The 19,107-nt window shown below is 37.5% G+C and overlaps 1 pseudogene and 2 gene segments (V, D, J or C); all 3 read left to right on the forward strand.

The window, feature by feature from the left end:
- Positions 1-431, forward strand: LOC132861468 (Ig heavy chain V region 914-like; the record flags this gene model as incomplete). The annotated part of the segment is given in 2 exon segments: positions 1-43; positions 142-431. Coding segments are annotated over 2 exon segments (333 nt in total), but the record flags the coding sequence as incomplete, so codon positions are not given.
- A 9,890-nt stretch (positions 432-10,321) lies between these two features.
- Positions 10,322-10,765, forward strand: LOC132860922 (Ig heavy chain V region 5A-like). The segment is given in 2 exon segments: positions 10,322-10,364; positions 10,458-10,765. Coding segments are annotated over 2 exon segments (351 nt in total).
- Positions 10,766-14,614: 3,849 nt separating this feature from the next.
- On the forward strand, positions 14,615-17,191 carry LOC132861663 (Ig heavy chain V region 914-like; annotated as a pseudogene).
- Positions 17,192-19,107: the final 1,916 nt, after the last annotated feature.

The following is a 19,107-nucleotide window of genomic DNA, read 5'->3' on the forward strand; positions in this document are numbered from 1 at the left end:
ATGCTGTCATTATCAGTGTTGCTGCTGCTTTCAGCTGCATTCTGTACGTCTCTGTGTCGGCTGAATGAATTTAGATTTAATTCTCGTTTCGTGAAAATGACTTGATGACTTTTGATGATGTTCTGTCGCTCTTATTCACAGGTGGTGTTGGAGGTGTGGAGCTCACTCAGACAGACTCTGTGCTGGTGAAGCCTGGAGAGTCGTTCTCCATCTCTTGTAAGATCTCAGTGTCGAGTTATTGTATTAACTGGATACGGCAAACTGCTGGAAAAGCACTGGAATGGCTCGGATATCTGTGTAGCGGTGATAGCACTGATCTCAAAGACACGATGAAGAGCAAGATCAGTCTCAGCCAGGACAAATCCAGCAGCACAGTTTATTTAAGAGGACAAAACTTTCAGGTCGAGGACACGGCTGTGTATTACTGTGCCAGACACACAACACTACAAACTCACTGAAGCCCTGTACAAAAACATCCCTGGTCATTTTCCTCTCTCTGCAGTACAAATGTCCCCAGAGGGGTCTGGTATATATGAGCTAGCAGAGCCAAGACACTTCTGTAGTTCAAAGATATCTACATAAAGTTTCATCTTTGTCTCAACATTAAAATAAATTGTTGTCCTGAACACAAGTGAATACACAGTTAATCCATCATTAATACCACACCAATCTATTCCAAAGCGTTTGTGCAGCTTCCTGAAGTGGATGTCGGTGTAACTCACAATTTAAGCTATTATTATAATTATAATTCTTTATGTGCCTCTAGATGTCAGTCATTGTAAAGAAACTCTCTCACTTTAAACATTATAATCGTTCTCCAGCTTCATTTAACTCACCGGACAGATATTTGATTATTGGGATTCTGCAAAACTGATTCATATTTAACTACAATAATCTGTGTTTTTTATAAATGTTACAGTTATCGTTTATCAATTTAGTTATCGTTTATCAATTATAGCATAAATATTGTAAGAAAACATGTTTAAAACTCCAAAAGCAAGGTTCCAAATAAAAAATCTTGTTGAAAGTTGAGTTTATAAACCAACACATCCTCCATCAGATGAATCTCCTCCTCATGATTTAAATACATTTCAGATACATTCTCCTCCCATCATCAGCAGATAAACAAATCCAAGTGTCAGAGCTGGATCTCACTCTATTTATATGATGTGATGGTGTGTGTTAAACTTTGGAGAACAGAGAAGACTCCAGTCCAAACAACACACACCATGTTCTCTACATCTCTACTGCTCCTGCTGGCAGCTGCTTCTTGTGAGTGCTTTATCAAATTCATTCATTTACTAGATGAAGAATAAAGGTGCAGCATATATTGTGTGAGATATCACCATGTGTTTTCCTCCACAGATGTGCATGGTGTGGAACTGACTCAGCCTGCTTCCATGACAGTCCAGCCAGGCCAGAGTCTCTCCATCCAGTGCAAGGTTTCATATTCAGTTACGAGCCATCGTACAGCTTGGATTCGACAACCTGCAGGAAAAGCTCTGGAGTGGATTGGAATCATCTATATTGATGGGAGTACAGCTTACAGTGAGAAACTGAAAAATAAGTTCAGCATCTCCAGAGACACTTCTACTAACACAATAACAATTGGAGGACAGAACATGCAGACTGAAGACACAGCTGTGTATTACTGCGCTCGAAGACCACAGTGAGACAAATAAACAACATCCCTGTACAAAAACTCCTCATTCAGTGATCACAATAACAAGACACAACACTGATCTATCCAAATGTTAGAAAATGTAAAATAAATAAATAAATAAATAATCCACAAATGAGAACAAATGGCCCTGCCATAATCATTCCTTATGTTACCAACCATGGGAACTAAGGGAAGTATAGGTTCACATCCCTATAAGATCTGACTTTATTGGGGTAACTGAGAGGTCACCTAAACACAGATGCACACACACATACCAACACACACACCCACTACACCCTCCCTCTTCTTGTACGACTATATATTCCTGCTTTTCCTAATAAACTTTGGAACTTCTCTTTGAAAGACTGACGCGTGTGTGTTTCATTGAGACTTCCCCAAGGCCTTGTGGAGAACAGAAATCGAGCAGAGGAACTAGAGGCTGAATTTAAGGTGATCCTGCCCAGGCGGCAGATGAAAGAGGGTTACCCTGTCCAGGCGACAGATGAGAAATTCCTTACAATCCCACTCTCATTCCTGCTACTAATCAGCCTCATAGGTGAGTTCTCATGCTGAATCTGCAGTATATTTTATTATTTATTTTAAAATGCACTAATGTTGCTCTTTTTTCTGTATCAGGTATTCAGTGTCAGAGTCTTGAGTCTATTCCCACTGTTTCAGTGTTGAAAAAAACTGGGGAAACTCTGAGTCTTTCCTGTAAAGGATCTGGGTTTAACTTTGGTGGCTATGGCATGAACTGGATCAGACAACAAGCTGGAAAAGCTCTAGAATGGATTGGGGTTATCTGGTCTGATGCCAGTAAAACAATATACGAAAAAGACATTGAGGGACGTTTGGAAATTACCAGAGACAACTCCAAAAACATGGTGTATCCGCAGCTGACTGGTTTGAGTGCCCAGGATTCTGCTGTTTATTACTGTGCTAGAAACCACAGTGGTACAAACATGTTAATCAGCTGTAGAAAATCCTCCGCAAGATCTGCAGGTGGCGCTACAGCTCAACAAATATACTGTAACATTGTAGATTTATTTAAAGTACAACATATTCTCATATCCTCAGTCAGATCTAGATACTCCACAATTTCTATGTATTTCTGTGACACAATGAACACTGAGACTGTCTCTTATAGTCATATTCTATAAGGGACCAAAAGGGAAATAAATCAGAATCAGAATCAGAAAGGTCTTTATTGCCAAGTATGTTTTCACATACGAGGAATTTGTTCTAGTACAGGAGCTCCACAGTGCATACAGAATGGCAATAATAAGAAATGAACACATATATAATAGACAGTTGTATGTACAGTGGAAAAAAATAATGTGCAAACAAATATAAATTTGCAAATTCAAATATAGATGTGCAAATTAAAATATAAATGAGTACTTGTAAACAATGTAAGAATAGGGTTTGTTCTGTGTATGTTAAGTGTTCATCAGATGGATTGCCTGAGTGAAGAAACTGTTCCTATGTCTGGTCGTTCTGGTGCTCAGGGCTCTGTAGTGTCGACCAGATGGCAACAGTTCAAAGAGGGAGTGTGCTGGATGTGAGGGGTCCAGAGTGATTGTCTTTGCCCTTTTGCTCACTCTGGAGAAGTACAGGTCTTGGAGAGTGATGAGAGTTGTGCCAATGGTTCGCTCAGCAGTCCGGACTACCCTCTGTAGTCTTCTGAGGTCAGATTTGGTAGCTGAGCTGAACCAAACAGTAATTGAGGTGCAGAGGATGGATTCCATGATGGCAGTGTAGAACTGTTTCAGCAGATCCTGTGGCAGGTTGAACTTCCTCAGCTGGTGAAGGAAATACAATCTCTGCTGGGCCTTTTTTACAATGGAGTCTATGTGAATGTCCCACTTCAGGTCCTGGGAGATTGTGGTTCCACGGAATCTGAATGACTCCACTGCTGTAACAACAAAAAAATGTCAGACTTTAATTAGTGATTATTAAATACATACATTTCACAAAAGTTCCATAACATTAACTGTAACTTTAAACATAAAAAGAGTTCACCATATTCTTCTTTAATTAATAAATAAATTGTCACCGTTCACAGACTGCTGCTGTATAAGAGGAAAAGTGATCATAGTAATCAGTGCCATTGATTATTAGAAAATAATTATCTTCATGTTTGTAGCAGTGACTTTATGAACTGAATATCTCACACAACATCCATTCACACTCAGCACTCAGGCTTTAACTCTTCATCCCAAATGAACAAAAACCATCCAAAAACTCCTCAATCTAAATCTAATAATTAATAAGATTCCCATGCAATTAAATGTAAAATATGAACATTGTATAATTTGATTATGTATTTTTTGGTAATGTACAAATGAATAGGAAGAAAACAAACAAAAAAGTTTTTTATCATCTCACCAAATGAGTTTTATTAATTGATCATTGGAAAACCAGAATGATCTAAAATGTAAACTTTAAAATTTTATTATTTATTATTTCATGTTTCTGTACTTGTGTAAAGCTGCTTTGAGACAAAGTCCATTGTTAAATGCATTACAGAAATAAATCGAGCTGAATTGACAGATTGAGAAATATGGAAGTAGATGTTTACAAACTAGAAAAAGAGCTCAGTGCCATAATCATTGAGACTAATATTGATTTCCCAATTAACTGATTATTTAAACCAAATGATTTACTATGTTACTGCTGATACTGTATCTGAGTGTTTTCTCTTTTAAACCATGCTGATAAAAATGATCCATTACTGAATTCCTACTTTCTTTATTTTCATTGCTGGTCCATGTGAAAGTTTTTTTAATTGACAGCCAGGACATTTGAAACATTTTCTCATTTTAGGTGTGTATCATCTGACACCAGGTCTTTTTGCCACTAGAGGGCAGTCTGTACAAACTCAACCATCTCTAACTGTTTCCATCTGCACATTTAGGCACTTTCTCTTTTCACATTCTGCTCTGACTGCATCCAGCATCATGACACTCAGATTAAACTCAGTTACATAAAATGTCTGTGGTGACCTGTTTAGTGTTGATCAGTAAATAAGGCTCTTTATTATGGAAAACCTGATTTCATGGAAAATTCAAGTGGAGTCGATCGAGTGAAACGAATGATTGTCTAATTTTATACAAACAAAAGCCTGATTAAACATTTGATTGATTTAGATCTTGTACGTATCACTGTTCAAAAGGATCCTCAAGCATACATAATAATTATTATGCTAAAATTAATTTGTGTTCCTTGTTTCCTTCATTGAGACTTTAAGATTTCTGGTTTGGGAAAATGACAGTATTTGATAAAAAGGCTGCTGTTCCATTATGAATTAAGATCAGTTGAATCTCCTCCTCATGATTTAAATACATTTCAGATACATTCTCCTCCCATCATCAGCAGATAAACAAATCCAAGTGTCAGAGCTGGATCTCACTCTATTTATATGATGTGATGGTGTGTGTTAAACTTTGGAGAACAGAGAAGACTCCAGTCCAAACAACACACACCATGTTCTCTACATCTCTACTGCTCCTGCTGGCAGCTGCTTCTTGTGAGTGCTTTATCAAATTCATTCATTCACTAGATGAAGAATAAAGGTGCAGCATATATTGTGTGAGATATCACCATGTGTTTTCCTCCACAGATGTGCATGGTGAGGAACTGACTCAGCCTGCTTCCATGACAGTCCAGCCAGGCCAGAGTCTCTCCATCCAGTGCAAGGTTTCATATTCAGTTACGAGCTATAGTACAGCTTGGATTCGACAACCTGCAGGAAAAGCTCTGGAGTGGATTGGAATCAGCTGGAGTGGTGGGAGTACAGCTTACAGTGAGAAACTGAAAAATAAGTTCAGCATCTCCAGAGACACTTCTACTAACACAATAACAATTGGAGGACAGAACATGCAGACTGAAGACACAGCTGTGTATTACTGCGCTCGTGAACCACAGTGAGAGGAATAAACAACATCCCTGTACAAAAACTCCTCTTTCAGTGTTCACAATAACAGGACACAAGACACAACACTGATGTATACGAATCTTAGAAAATGTTAAATAAATAAATAAATAAATAATCCACAAATGAGAACAAAGAGATTAAAGCTAGTTCATTTTTTAAATAATTGTAATAAAGATTTTAAACCATAATACAAAATTTTTAATGTTACTGCACATGATAAACACTGTAATAATCATATCACTAACAAGAACTTATGATAATGTAGGTTGAAGGATTAGTTGCTGTTCCTCTCTGTTACATCATCATGACTCCCACATGTTTTCTATCATGATGTCATGATGCAAATCCAGACTGCTGTGTGTCCATGCAGTATTTATGTGCAGCTGAGCTGAGTGGAGCGATCGAGTCTCATCAACACTCACCATGAAGATCCCACTCTCTTTATTCCTGCTACTAATCAGCCTCATAGGTGAGTTCTCATGATGAATCTTGAGTCTATTCCCTGGAGAAAACCTGGAGAAACTCTGAGTCTTTCCTGTAAAGGATCTGAGTTTAACTTTGGTGGCTATGGCATGAACTGGATCAGACAACAAGCTGGAAAAGCTCTAGAATGGAATGGGGTTATCTGTCTGATGCCAGTAAAACAATATTCACCAAAAACATTGAGGGACGTTTGGAAATGACCAGAGACAACTCCAAAAACATGGTGTATCTGCAGCTGACTGGTTTGAGTGCCCAGGATTCTGCTGTTTATTACTGTGCTAGATATCACAGTGGTACAAACATGTTAATCAGCTGTACAAAATCCTCCCCCAGATGTGGTCAAAGAGAAAAATGCATTCAATATAAAGGGCATTTTCATAAGATCTGCAGGTGGCGCTACAGCTCAAAAAAATACCGTATACTATAACATTGTAGGTTTCTTTAAAGTACAACATATTCTCATATCCTCAGTCAGATCTAGATACTCCATATTTTTTTATATATTTCTGTGATACTGTCTCTTATTGTCAAATTCCCACAAAGGAACAAAGAGGGAAATAAATAACATTTAAAAAAAAATGTCCGACTTCAATCAGTGATTATTGAATACATACATTTCACAAAAAATTCCCAACAATAACTGTGACTATAAACTTAAAGTGCAGTGCTGCAAAAAAACCTCATCACAATTCACTTCCTTAATTAAATAACAACTACATTTTACTGAGTAACTAATCCTCATATTACAAATATTTCAACATAGACACCAACACTGGAATTAATAAAATAATAATAATAATAATAATAATAATAATAATAATAATAATAATAATAATAATAATAATAACCTTTATTTTCTATAGCGCCTTTAAAAGAACATCTCAAAGCTCTTTACAAAAGCAAAATAAAAGCAACAAAATTACACACATAATATAAAGATTAAAATTAAAGCAACAAAAATAGACAATAAAATAAGCACTATGTAAAATTACAATTAGTCAAATTAAAAGCTACCCTAAAAAAAATAAGTTTTAAGCAGAGATTTAAAAGTGCCAAGAGATTTTGCTTGCCTTATCTCAGTTGGTAATGAATTCCACAGTTTTGGAGCTAGTGAAGAGAAGGCCCTATCTCCCATCGATTTTAAACTGAGTTAAAGGAACAGTTAAAAGACCAGTTTCCGAAGAACGAAGATCGCGAGATGGAATATAAGGAATTAAAAGATCAGCCAAATATTGCGGAGCTAACCCGTGTAAGGCCTTGTAGGTAAGCATCAGAATCTTAAAATCAACCCTAAACCTAACGGGGAGCCAGTGCAAGGACTCCAGAACGGGAGTAATGTGAACTTTTAACTTTGTTCTAGTAAGTATTCTCGCCGCCGAATTTGGCACTACCTGTAATTTATTTAAGGTAGCTTTAGACACCCCAGTCAACAAGGCATTGCAGTAATCAATACGGGAAAAAACAAAAGTGTTGATCAGTCTCTCAGCAACAGAAAATGACAGAATTGGACGCAATCTGGCAATATTTCTGAGATGGAAGAACGAAGTTTTAACTAGGGATGAGCGAGTACAGCATTATCTGTATCTGTATCCGTATCTGTTAACATATGAATTATCTGTATCTGTATCTGTACTAGAAGTAGGCGGGGCTTGTCTTGAAATGGGCGGGGCTTTAACCGGTAATAATTAATTTGTAATATTTATAACACTAGCTTACTACCTTTATGTTTTTTATGAAATACAGCAAAAACGTGTCAGACACTCAGTGTCTGGTTACTGGTTAGAGACAGCTGAAGGTTTAAAAAAGAAAAAATATCTCCGACAGGCAGAGACGCAATGTGAGTCGCATTCTACCAAGCAAGCACCACGTCTGAACGAACCCACGTTTACCAGAACTCTACTGGTTAGCAGTGTTGTAATGTAACAAAGTACAAATACTTCGTTACTGTACTTAAGTAGAAATTTCACATATCTGTACTTTACTTCGCTATTTAAATTTATGTCAACTTTCACTTTTACTCCACTACATTTTCTAGATAAAATGTATGCTTTTACTCTGCTATATTTCCACTAGGCATCTTCGTTACTCGTTACTACAAAATAAAAAAAAATAATAAAATTGCGACTGCAATAAGGGAGGTTTGGCGAATCACTGCTCCTAGATTGCATTACGCAGCTCCGCATGCTCTATTTCAGCGTAATGTTACCAAAAGGAGGCGGAAGCACAACTGAACCTGAGCCACAACAGAGCCACATTTTTTACTGTGTTACCACAAAGAGCCACATCATACACATGGGCACAAATGATCATCACCTTTTTTCCCTGCCATTTTGAGAGCGAACTTGACACAAATTGTTTACTCAAATGATCTTGCTCCTACTGGGAAACTTTGAGGTATTTTCATCCCACTCACATGCGCGTTTGACGAAAATACCGTATTTAACTCAAGTGAAGCGAACACACACAATAAAAAGACACACAAACTTCGATATGAACGTAACATGCATCTCGAATGAAACCGGGCAAAGAGCCGCATGCGGCTCTGGAGCCGCGGTTTAGCCACCTCTGTCGTAGACGACCACCCCGACAATAGTGGTGAACAGGGTGAAGAAGATAACGTTATACACCCGTGGCCGTATTTGCAAGAAATATTTCTGTACATCGGAATGAAAGATTCTTCCTACCGGATGAAGTGTCTCTTATGCCTACCGAAAAACACTGAAATTTTACTTTTTACTTTTACTTCAAATACTTAAGTACATTAAATATCAGAAAATGACTTTTGATACTTAAGTACAGTAAATATCAGATACTTTAAGACTTTTACTTGAGTAATATTCTAAAAGGTGACTTTCACTTCTACCAAAGTCTTTTTCTAGTACGATACTTGTACTTTTACTCAAGTATTGCTTTCTAATACTTTATACAACACTGCTGGTTAGTAAGTACGTATTATTAACGTTACAACCCGAAGTAAAAAGCTGAAGAAACCTGTTGTGTGTGTGACTGTGAGTGAGCAGAGCGAGACACAGCAACACAATACATCTGTATGTGTGTAGGGCAGGGGCGCTGTGACTAGTCTATCACAGAACGCTGACACAATCAGCTACCCAATGATGATTTTCAATCAATCCGAGCACAGATATTGACTCGTATTACTCGTATAATACTCGTACTCGGCAGAAGTGCTTTATCCATACCGGATGCTCATTTCAGCCGAGTATCCGGCTCATCTCTAGTTTTAACCGTATTTTGGATATGTGGCTCAAACGTTAAATTGGCATCAAAAATTACCCCTAGATTCCTAAATTTTGTTTGAAACTCCACATTTGAATCATCAAACAAACACAAAAAGTTTTTTATCGTCTCACCAAATGAGTTTTATTAATTGATCATTGGAAAACCAGAATTAGCTAAAATGTAAACTTTAAAATTTTTATTTTATGTTTCTGTACTTGTGTAAAGCTGCTTTGAGACAAAGTCCTACTGAATTCCTACTTTCTTTATTTTCATTGCTGGTCCATGTGAAAGTTTTTTTAATTGACAGCCAGGACATTTGAAACATTTTCTCATTTTAGGTGTGTATCATTTGACACCAGGTCTTTTTGCCACTAGAGGGCAGTCTGTACAAACTCAAGCATCTCCATCTGTTTCCATCTGCACATTTAGACAATCTCTCTTTTCACATTCTGCTCTGACTGCATCCAGCATCATGACACTCGGATTAAACTCAGTTACATAAAATGTCTGTGGTGACCTGTTTAGTGTTGATCAGTAAATAAGGCTCTTTATTATGGAAAACCTGATTTCATGGAAAATTCAAGTGGAGTCGATCGAGTGAAACGAATGATTGTCTAATTTTATACAAATAAAAGCCTGATTAAACATTTGATTTATTTAGATCTTGTACGTATCAATGTTCAAAAGGATCCTCAAGCATACATAATAATTATTATGCTAAAATTCATTTGTGTTCCTTGTTTCCTTCATTGAGACTTTAAGATTTCTGGTTTGGGAAAATGACAGTATTTGATAAAAAGGCTGCTGTTCCATTATAAATTCAGATCAGATAAATCTCCTCCTCATGATATAAATACATTTCAGATACATTCTCCTCCCATCATCAGCAGATAAACAAATCCAAGTGTCAGAGCTGGATCTCACTCTATTTATATGATGTGATGGTGTGTGTTAAACTTTGGAGAACAGAGAAGACTCCAGTCCAAACAACACACACCATGTTCTCTACATCTCTACTGCTCCTGCTGGCAGCTGCTTCTTGTGAGTGCTTTATCAAATTCATTCATTTACTAGATGAAGAATAAATGTGCAGCATATATTGTGTGAGATATCACCATGTGTTTTCCTCCACAGATGTGCATGGTGAGGAACTGACTCAGCCTGCTTCCATGACAGTCCAGCCAGGCCAGAGTCTCTCCATCCAGTGCAAGGTTTCATATTCAGTTACGAGCCATCATACAGCTTGGATTCGACAACCTGCAGGAAAAGCTCTGGAGTGGATTGGAATCATCTATACTAGTGGGAGTACAGCTTACAGTGAGAAACTGAAAAATAAGTTCAGCATCTCCAGAGACACTTCTACTAACACAATAACAATTGGAGGACAGAACATGCAGACTGAAGACACAGCTGTGTATTACTGCGCTCGTGAACCACAGTGAGACAGAATAGTGGATTCCTCTTACAAAAACCTTATGAGACATGTTACAGACAGCCTCTCAGTGTAACTAATAAATCTTCTCAGTCACACTTTCACTTTCTTCCACTGGAATGAAGTCAGAATCGTTTGCAGCATTTTAAAACACAGTCACACAAAGTCATTTTTAAATAAAAAAGAAAATATTATTGAAAGAGTCTTCATTCTGAACGATTATTTATCCCTTCATTTTACAGGATTTTTAACCAGCAGTTGGAATCAGTGTTTAATGAGTGGATTCAAAAATAAAGCATGTTTCCAGCAGTGTGTTGTGTTTAACACACAGTCTGTTCTCATAAGCCCTATTCGGACGGCAACGACGTTTGAGTTAGATTTTTTTTCAGCCAACGTCTGTCATTTCGTGTATGGATTCGGACGGGACTAACATCTCTGTGTTTATTACGGAGGTAGGAGTGTCTGTGTTTTACATGTGGTCGTTGCACAAGACCACATGTCCAGGATGCGTGGATTGCGTATGGTCATATTTATATATATATATATATATATATATATATATATATATATTTATATTGGTGTGCAGAAAGCAGAAACTTGAATACCGGTGCGTTAGGGTTAATACGGTAGTTCATGTTGAATGAAACAGACAAGAAAACGCGTTTTGGAAAAACATTTTCGGCAATCACAGACATTCGCATTCAGACGGGATTAGATTTCTCAGAGGAGCGCCGATTTGCTGAAAAACTTTGATGCAAAAAAAAAATTTTGCTGTAGGTAATTTGCTCTGGAATTTTTACACAGGTCGTGTGAGAAAAAGACAGAAATGGCAGATTTGGACGGGATTAAAATCACAAAGTACGTCTGTGAAACTGAAATTTCTCTAACGACCCCCTGTAAAACTAGTCCCGTCCGAATAAGGCTATAGTCTGAGGTTCAATAACTGAAACAACTGAAGGAGGCAGCAGAGCTCAACAAAAATGGTGTGTGATTTATTCACACACCATTTAAGCAACATGTTGTGGATGAAAGGATTGACTGTGTAATAAATATGAGAACATGTTCTCCTGGGATTTACATCATTACATTCTTATTCTTATTAAGACGTTACAGCGGCATTTTATCACCATCTCATCTCATCCACACTGTTTCATCAGCTACATTGTAAGAAACTAATATTTTGTGATTGTGTTGTTTTAACATTTGTAGGAAATGCCTCATGTCTTCTGAAAGCCTAAACACTGTCATGCAAATCAAACCCCTTCATAAATGATTAGAGGTGTTCTCAGGAGAAGTGAGGGTCTGGGTTCAGGTTCAGATCAAACCATGTTCTCTACACTTCTACTCTTGCTGTTAACAGCTACATCTGGTAAGTGTGTGGAGAATTTTGGAAGATATGCAGATCATTTTCTACATTTTCCTTATTTGTTTGATAGAATGCACCTGAATAATGGCATGATTGTTGTTCACAGGTATTAAATGTATTGAACTGGTTCAGCCTGCAGTCATGCTGGTTAAGCCTGGAGAATCATTTTCAGTCCCCTGTAAGATCACTGTACAAAAACCAGACACACATTTTCACACAGAGTTTATTTTGAACAAGTCACATGTACTGTTATCATTTATCTGTTATGTTCTATGTTTATTAAAGAGCTCATTAACATTTTGTTTTAAACCCTGTAATGTTTTATTGAAATGTTAAATATGTTTCTGCAGCATTCAGACTCTCTAAAGGCCAAGTGACACCATTTCTGATCCCCATAATATCTGTACCTTTGTACTGTAAGTTTGGCTTTAACAGCTTCAGTCATGCTCATATTCACCTTCTCAAAACACAAACCAAGAAATTTGCAGACATGAGAATCATTTCTGTGTTAATGTAATTCTCTAGAGTGCAGCCTACACATGACTGATAACTGTAAGGACTCTGCCCGGACTCTGGCCACGTGCATCTGTTTATGTTTCTCGTCACGTGTCTGCCCCGCCTTCGTCTGCTCCTCCCTGTCATCACACCTGATCCTTATTGTGTCATTGTCTTCTTGTATTTAACTGTGCCGCGTTGCTTCGTGCAGCGCGGCATCTACTGTGATTTGTCCTGTCTAGTCTGCGTCCTGTTTCATGTTTTCTGTTATTAAACCCTATTTTGATTTATGCTATCCTGCGTTTGGGTCTGCTCTGTTTCCCGTCGTTACAATAACGACATAAAGCATCTTTTATCTAATTATCATAATTTGCATGGATTAGGGTGGAGATTCAGGTTAATTTGAGGGAACTGGAAATAGATCAGTTTTCAATCTGACCATCACAGAAAGTTCACATCATTATTAATAATAACAAACAGCTGAATTATTTTCCACATTAAATTGATATGGAGATGAAACGGGGTGTGAGTGTGATTAACAGCTGCAGAGCTGCACTCAACACAGCAATGTTTTGTCTGAAACACATGATGTTTTTATATCTCTAGTGGGTGTGTCATGCAAACCAAATCCTGTGTTTGAACCATTTATGCTGAAACATTCAGCCCAACAACATAGCAGCAGTTTGTGTTCATTTACAGCAGCAGGAATCATTTTAATTCTTTGAGATGGGACTAGGCAGAGTTTTGAGTTACTTTACTCTAGCAATCTTCATTCAATGTTAGTATTATTATTTATTTCCTATAGAGAAATGACTTAATTTTCTATTTTTCTTCTTTTTTACTTTAACACCTATCTTTGTGTGTTCTTGCAGATTCCTGCAGTCAGACACTGATCGAGTCTGATCCAGTGATCCTCAAACCTGATCAGTCTCATAAACTGACCTGCACAGCCTCTGGATTAGACATTAGTGGCTATTACTTGGCTTGGATCAGACAGGCACCTGGAAAAGGGCTGGAATGGCTTGCAAGCATCTACAGTGGCAGTAGTCTCATATATCACTCCACTGCTGTTAAGGGCCGCTTCACCATCTCCAGAGACGACAGTAAGAAGCAGGTGTATCTGCAGATGAACAGCATGAGGACAGAAGACACTGCAGTTTATTACTGCGCCCGTGACACACAGTGATACTTCCCCTTAGACATCAGTACAAAAACACAGACTTACTGTTCTGTCCTCACTAGACATGTAACTTCTCTATCCAGTTAGACAGACAGTGAACAAGTGAGATGTTGGTTCATGGCTTTTAATCTTTCAATAGCTTTCATGAATCTTTTCTCAATTAACTTTAACATTATAATGTTAAAGTTATAATATAATATTTTTTCTTGTAAAACTGTAAACAAAGAATATACAGCAATTAGAATTGTATTCAATTACATATTCAAGCATAACTAACTAAACAGTATTTACTGCCCAAAAAGATTCAAAAGAAACATAAATCAACACAATAAGCATTAAACTTTACATTGTCATGTGCATCTGGTTCTTATATTCTTAGTTATAGGTAATGGCTTGTAATCCCGAAATCCCAATGACCTTCATTAGCATAACAAAGGACCGCTAGCATACGGCGCTACATAATGCTAACTCTTTGCACTTTACGTTTGTTTTTAGCAATATTTGCATCTCTACACTAATAAATTTACTGTAAAACATCTTTAACCTACTAATCTTTATATTTATATGACAAATAATAGCGACTTACAGCTTTATGCAGGTCACAACTTCACTGTACAAGCCGCTCTTCAGCCATGACACTTAACAATGAACTCAACACTTGAAATACGGAAGTTACCATCCCAATCCGCGCCACAAGATGGCGCTTAAAGTTCAACATATAAACAAAATCATCTCTTTACAATTAACAATTAAACTGAACCAGTACACTTACTATAGACACATAACAAACCCACATTCATAGAGGAGACAGAAACAAAATGTTTACAGTGTCTCTGACTTACAAGTTACCACTTGCCACTTTCAGGAGTCTGTGTAATGAGATCCAGTCAGTAGAAAAGTTTCACAGTGTGACAGAGTGAGAACTATGGAAGCAGTTTATAATCAGAGGATGAAAGTCATTTACATACTAAATGTAACTTACAGATTCAGTGTTAAATAAATACAAACTAATTTAAACACCAGGGAACATTTTTCACTGTGATTATTGACACCTGTAGAAGACCAGCATAACAATATGCAAATGAATATGTAAAATGTTCCCCTTACAGCTACATATAGAGAAATATCAGCCACGGTCACTGTGGGCTCTGGAGAGTTTAGCACTGCTTTTAGTTATATGATGTTCCTTCCAGTTCTGCTGCTGCTGGCAGCTTCATCCTGTGAGTTTCACTTCACTAATGATCTCAGAGCTGCTAGTAAATTCCTGCAGTTATAACCTACTGTACATAGATTTTTGACTGAAATTGTGACATGTCTTTTTTCAGATGTGGAATGTGCGGTAGAGCTCACTCAGGACACCTCAGTGATGTTAAAGCCTGGAGATTCTTTAATCCTCAGCTGTAAAGTATCCGGTTACTCACTTACTGATAACAGCTACGCCACAGCTTGGATTCGACAACCTGCAGGGAAAACTCTGGAATGGATAAACCACATTTGGGGGGGGTGGAAGCACGTATCATAAAGAGTCTCTAAAAAGCAAGTTCAGTATTTCTAAAGATGCCTCCAGCAGCACGGTGACACTGAGAGGACAGAACATGCAGACTGAAGACACAGCTGTGTATTACTGCGCTCGTTATCCACACAGTGACACGACAAGTGCTGCAGTGCTGCACAAAAACCTCATCACAATTCACTTCTTTAATTAAATAATAACTACATTTTACTGAGTACAGTAACTAATCCCAGCATTCCAAATCCTTTATACATTATTTAAAAGCTTTTCAAACAATTAGGAATACTTATCATCCACTAATCTATCCAGTGAGCAGCGTGTGGTATGACACCTCCATAGTGGTCATAGACATTCCTTATTCAAATAGAGTGGTGTATAAACAGCATGTTCTTGGCTGCTGTAGTTTACAGTGAGCTCTGTGATAGATAACACAGCTGTACAAAAACTTACACAATGTTGTTAGAATGGTAGGTAGAATGGATGATGAAGGAAATGAATGTTTAATTTCATGCTCATTAGATGAACCTTATCAATGCTATCCAACTTCACAAACCTGCTCTCATATTCCATACAAAACAAAAGTGAGATTAAGGCTACAAATACCAGAAAACGTAGCGCTAGGCGAGAAAGACAAAAAGAAGAAAAAAGAAGAGAATAGAAAAAGCAGCAGAAGAAATAAAACAACTGTTGAATAAAATAAAGAATATAAAGCTTGAGGAATGAAGAAATCAATGGATGAAAAAAGAATCAGACTCTGTACTGAGACAGAAATGAAGAATGGATCAATATCAAGAATATTAAAGTGATTAAGTTTTCTTTATTTCTTCATATATTTTTTTCTTTCTTTGCTTTCAAAATATGTATCCAATAATATTGCTTGTGTGTTAAAAGATAAGACGTGCTGAGTATGTTATATGGACGCTCTCTTAAATAAAAAACGTCAACCCTCAGTGCTCAGAAGGATACCGCTGACAGTAATCCGTAAAGGGAAACCCCAACACTCGTGGGGGAGGGAGGGACTTAGTTAGTAAGATGATATTGCAAGCTTGTGCTGTTTAAAAGGAATATATACCTTAAAGAATACAACTGGTCACTGACCACAGGGTTACCGGTTTGGGAGAAGAGGAATGGGAAGGAATGTTGGTTTTAAGGTCAATAAGAATTGATATTGAAATATTAAATAATGGTGAAAGGCTTGGAAAAGTATAAAAGCTTGTCTTGAATTACATTGTGTGTGCATTCTATTGAAGACAGACAGTGCTTGTTATACTCTGTGTGCATCATAGAACAAACGCAAGCTTACACTTGGAGAGTGTTTCTTGGTTTGTTATAATCTTTAAATTTTAATTACTTTTACTTATTCTAATACTATTTGATTATTTGAAGGAGATTTTATTTGTAATTTTCTTTTATTTTACTTTACATATATTACACACATTTGTCTGTATTACACTACGTTTAATAAAAACAAGGCCTCCCATTGTGAGGACCCTGAAAAGACAAAGTCTGACTCCTTCATTTAAAGATTCACACAATAGATTAGGTAGAAGAACTTGAAGAGGATCCTTTGTTAGAAGACCGAGGGGACTTGGAAGGACACCTGAGTTCGTGGTCAGACCAACTCTGATAGTTGATCTTGTGTTTTCAACACTAACCCGTGCAAACTAGGACACATTTCTTAGTGGGATTGTGGAAGGGCTTCCTACGCAATACGAAAACATGTGTCACTAAATTACTTCAACAAGCATGTCCTTGTGAGCTGTAAATATTCCCTCAGCAGGAAGCTGCACCCCAGAGACCTTTATTATAAACAACATCATCTATTCACACTCAGCACTCAGGTCTTCCTCTTTATCCCCTTCCAGCTGCAGGAACCTGTTAAGTTTAGAATCGACTACAAACTGCTGCTACTTCCATACAAGGCTTTTAACGGTTTAGCTCCCACGTATCTAACTAGTCTTCTAACACGTTACAATCCTTCACGCTCTCTGAGATAAAAAAAAACTCAGGACTTCTGGTAGTTCCCAGAATATCTAAGTCTATTAAAGGCGGTAGAGCGTTTTCTCATTTAGCTCCCAAACTCTGGAATAGTCTTCCTGATAGTATTCGGGGCTCAGACACACTTTCCCAGTTTAAATGTAGATTAAAAACTCATCTCTTTAGTCAGGCATACACACATAACACATCCCATTATATTGTGCACTATTACACTAAACTTGCACATTTTTATGAACAGCAGATATGTTAATCCCTCTGCACTGCTCTTCTCTTTTTCTACCCATGCCGAGACACCCAGACATTGTACCAGCTCCGATCATCTTCCGTGCGATGAAGTTTTTGGACTTCCACCAAGATGAGGCCGACTCTGTGAGAATCCTGAGACATCTACAGATCTACCAGCTCTAGTTGGACTCTGTGATACTAAGAGGAGATCAGAACTCCATGTGATCCTTACACCAGTACAACACTTGTCTGACTGTATATTTGTAATCACACCATCTAGTGTCACCCATATGAGGATGGGTTCCCCTTTGAGTCTGGTTCCTCTCAAGGTTTCTTCCTTTACCAATTTAAGGGAGTTAGTTGGGACTATATACTGTACTATTCATGCTTTTATTCCTCCTGATTGTGATGCCAGCTGCAGGAACACTACAGGTCGATGGTTCATTTCCTGAATTTAGAAACACAGAGTCTGTTCAGCAGCACAGAATCTGACGAGAGATCAAACTGAAATGCAGATGTTTACTGCAGCATCACTACTACAAACTCCTGGAATTAAAAACCACCTGTAGGGGGCAGCAGCTGCTTGTTTTCAAGAAGGATTCATGAAACTATGAAATCTAACAGCTGAAGTGTGTTTATGCAAATTCACCCTGTTATAATACAAAAACATCCTCTTGCTCACCCCAAGTTCAGATTCAGACATGTTCATATTCCGGTTCTTTAAGTGACTTTGGTTCTTTAAGCGTCTGCAGGTTTTATGTGTTCAGGAGTCCAGAAGAGAACAAATGTCTGTGCTCTTATTAATAGAGAACAAAACTACTGGAATTAGAGGTGTAAGGATATATATACTGTAACTAATCATATAATCATTCAGTATCACCAGACAATAATCAGGGTAATGTATTCAGTCACTCGGTCATCATTAGGAAGTGTTTTATTGGATCAGCGTGCAGGCTCCAGAGTCCATCCCAGGAACACTGAGCGTACATTCTGGTCATGTTACACATTCACACACTCATTCACACCGAGGGGCAATTTACAGAAGACGAGTCACGTTATTTACTCCTGATTCGATTTCTTGAAGCAGATTATTTTAGACGTTTGATTAAGAAAGTAGAAGAAGAAGAAGAAAGAATAGTTTCAACATCTAGCTGTTGTGATATTAGATTTCAGCTTTCTCTTCTGCTCACTAGAGATTACAAATCTTTAGTATTTAAAAACACCTGATCTAGAATCTTCTCATCTCTTTCTCTCTGGATTCATCAGATAAAGCCTGTAGAGGGTTTCAGCCTATACCAGAATGAATGTCATGTTCGGTTACACAGTTTGATTATAATGTTCAGTGTAGTTCAGGAAAGTGTTAATTACATCACAACACATTCATGTCATTATTAATAATAACAAACAGCTGAATTATTTTCCACATTAAATTGATATGGAGATGAAACGGGGTGTGTGTGTGATTAACAGCTGCAGAGCTGCACTCAACACAGCAATGTTTTGTCTGAAACACATGATGTTTTTATATCTCTAGTGGGTGTGTCATGCAAACCAAATCCTGTGTTTGAACCATTT

This window comes from Tachysurus vachellii, chromosome 18 (genome assembly GCF_030014155.1).
Source record: "Tachysurus vachellii isolate PV-2020 chromosome 18, HZAU_Pvac_v1, whole genome shotgun sequence".
NCBI lineage: Eukaryota > Metazoa > Chordata > Actinopteri > Siluriformes > Bagridae > Tachysurus > Tachysurus vachellii.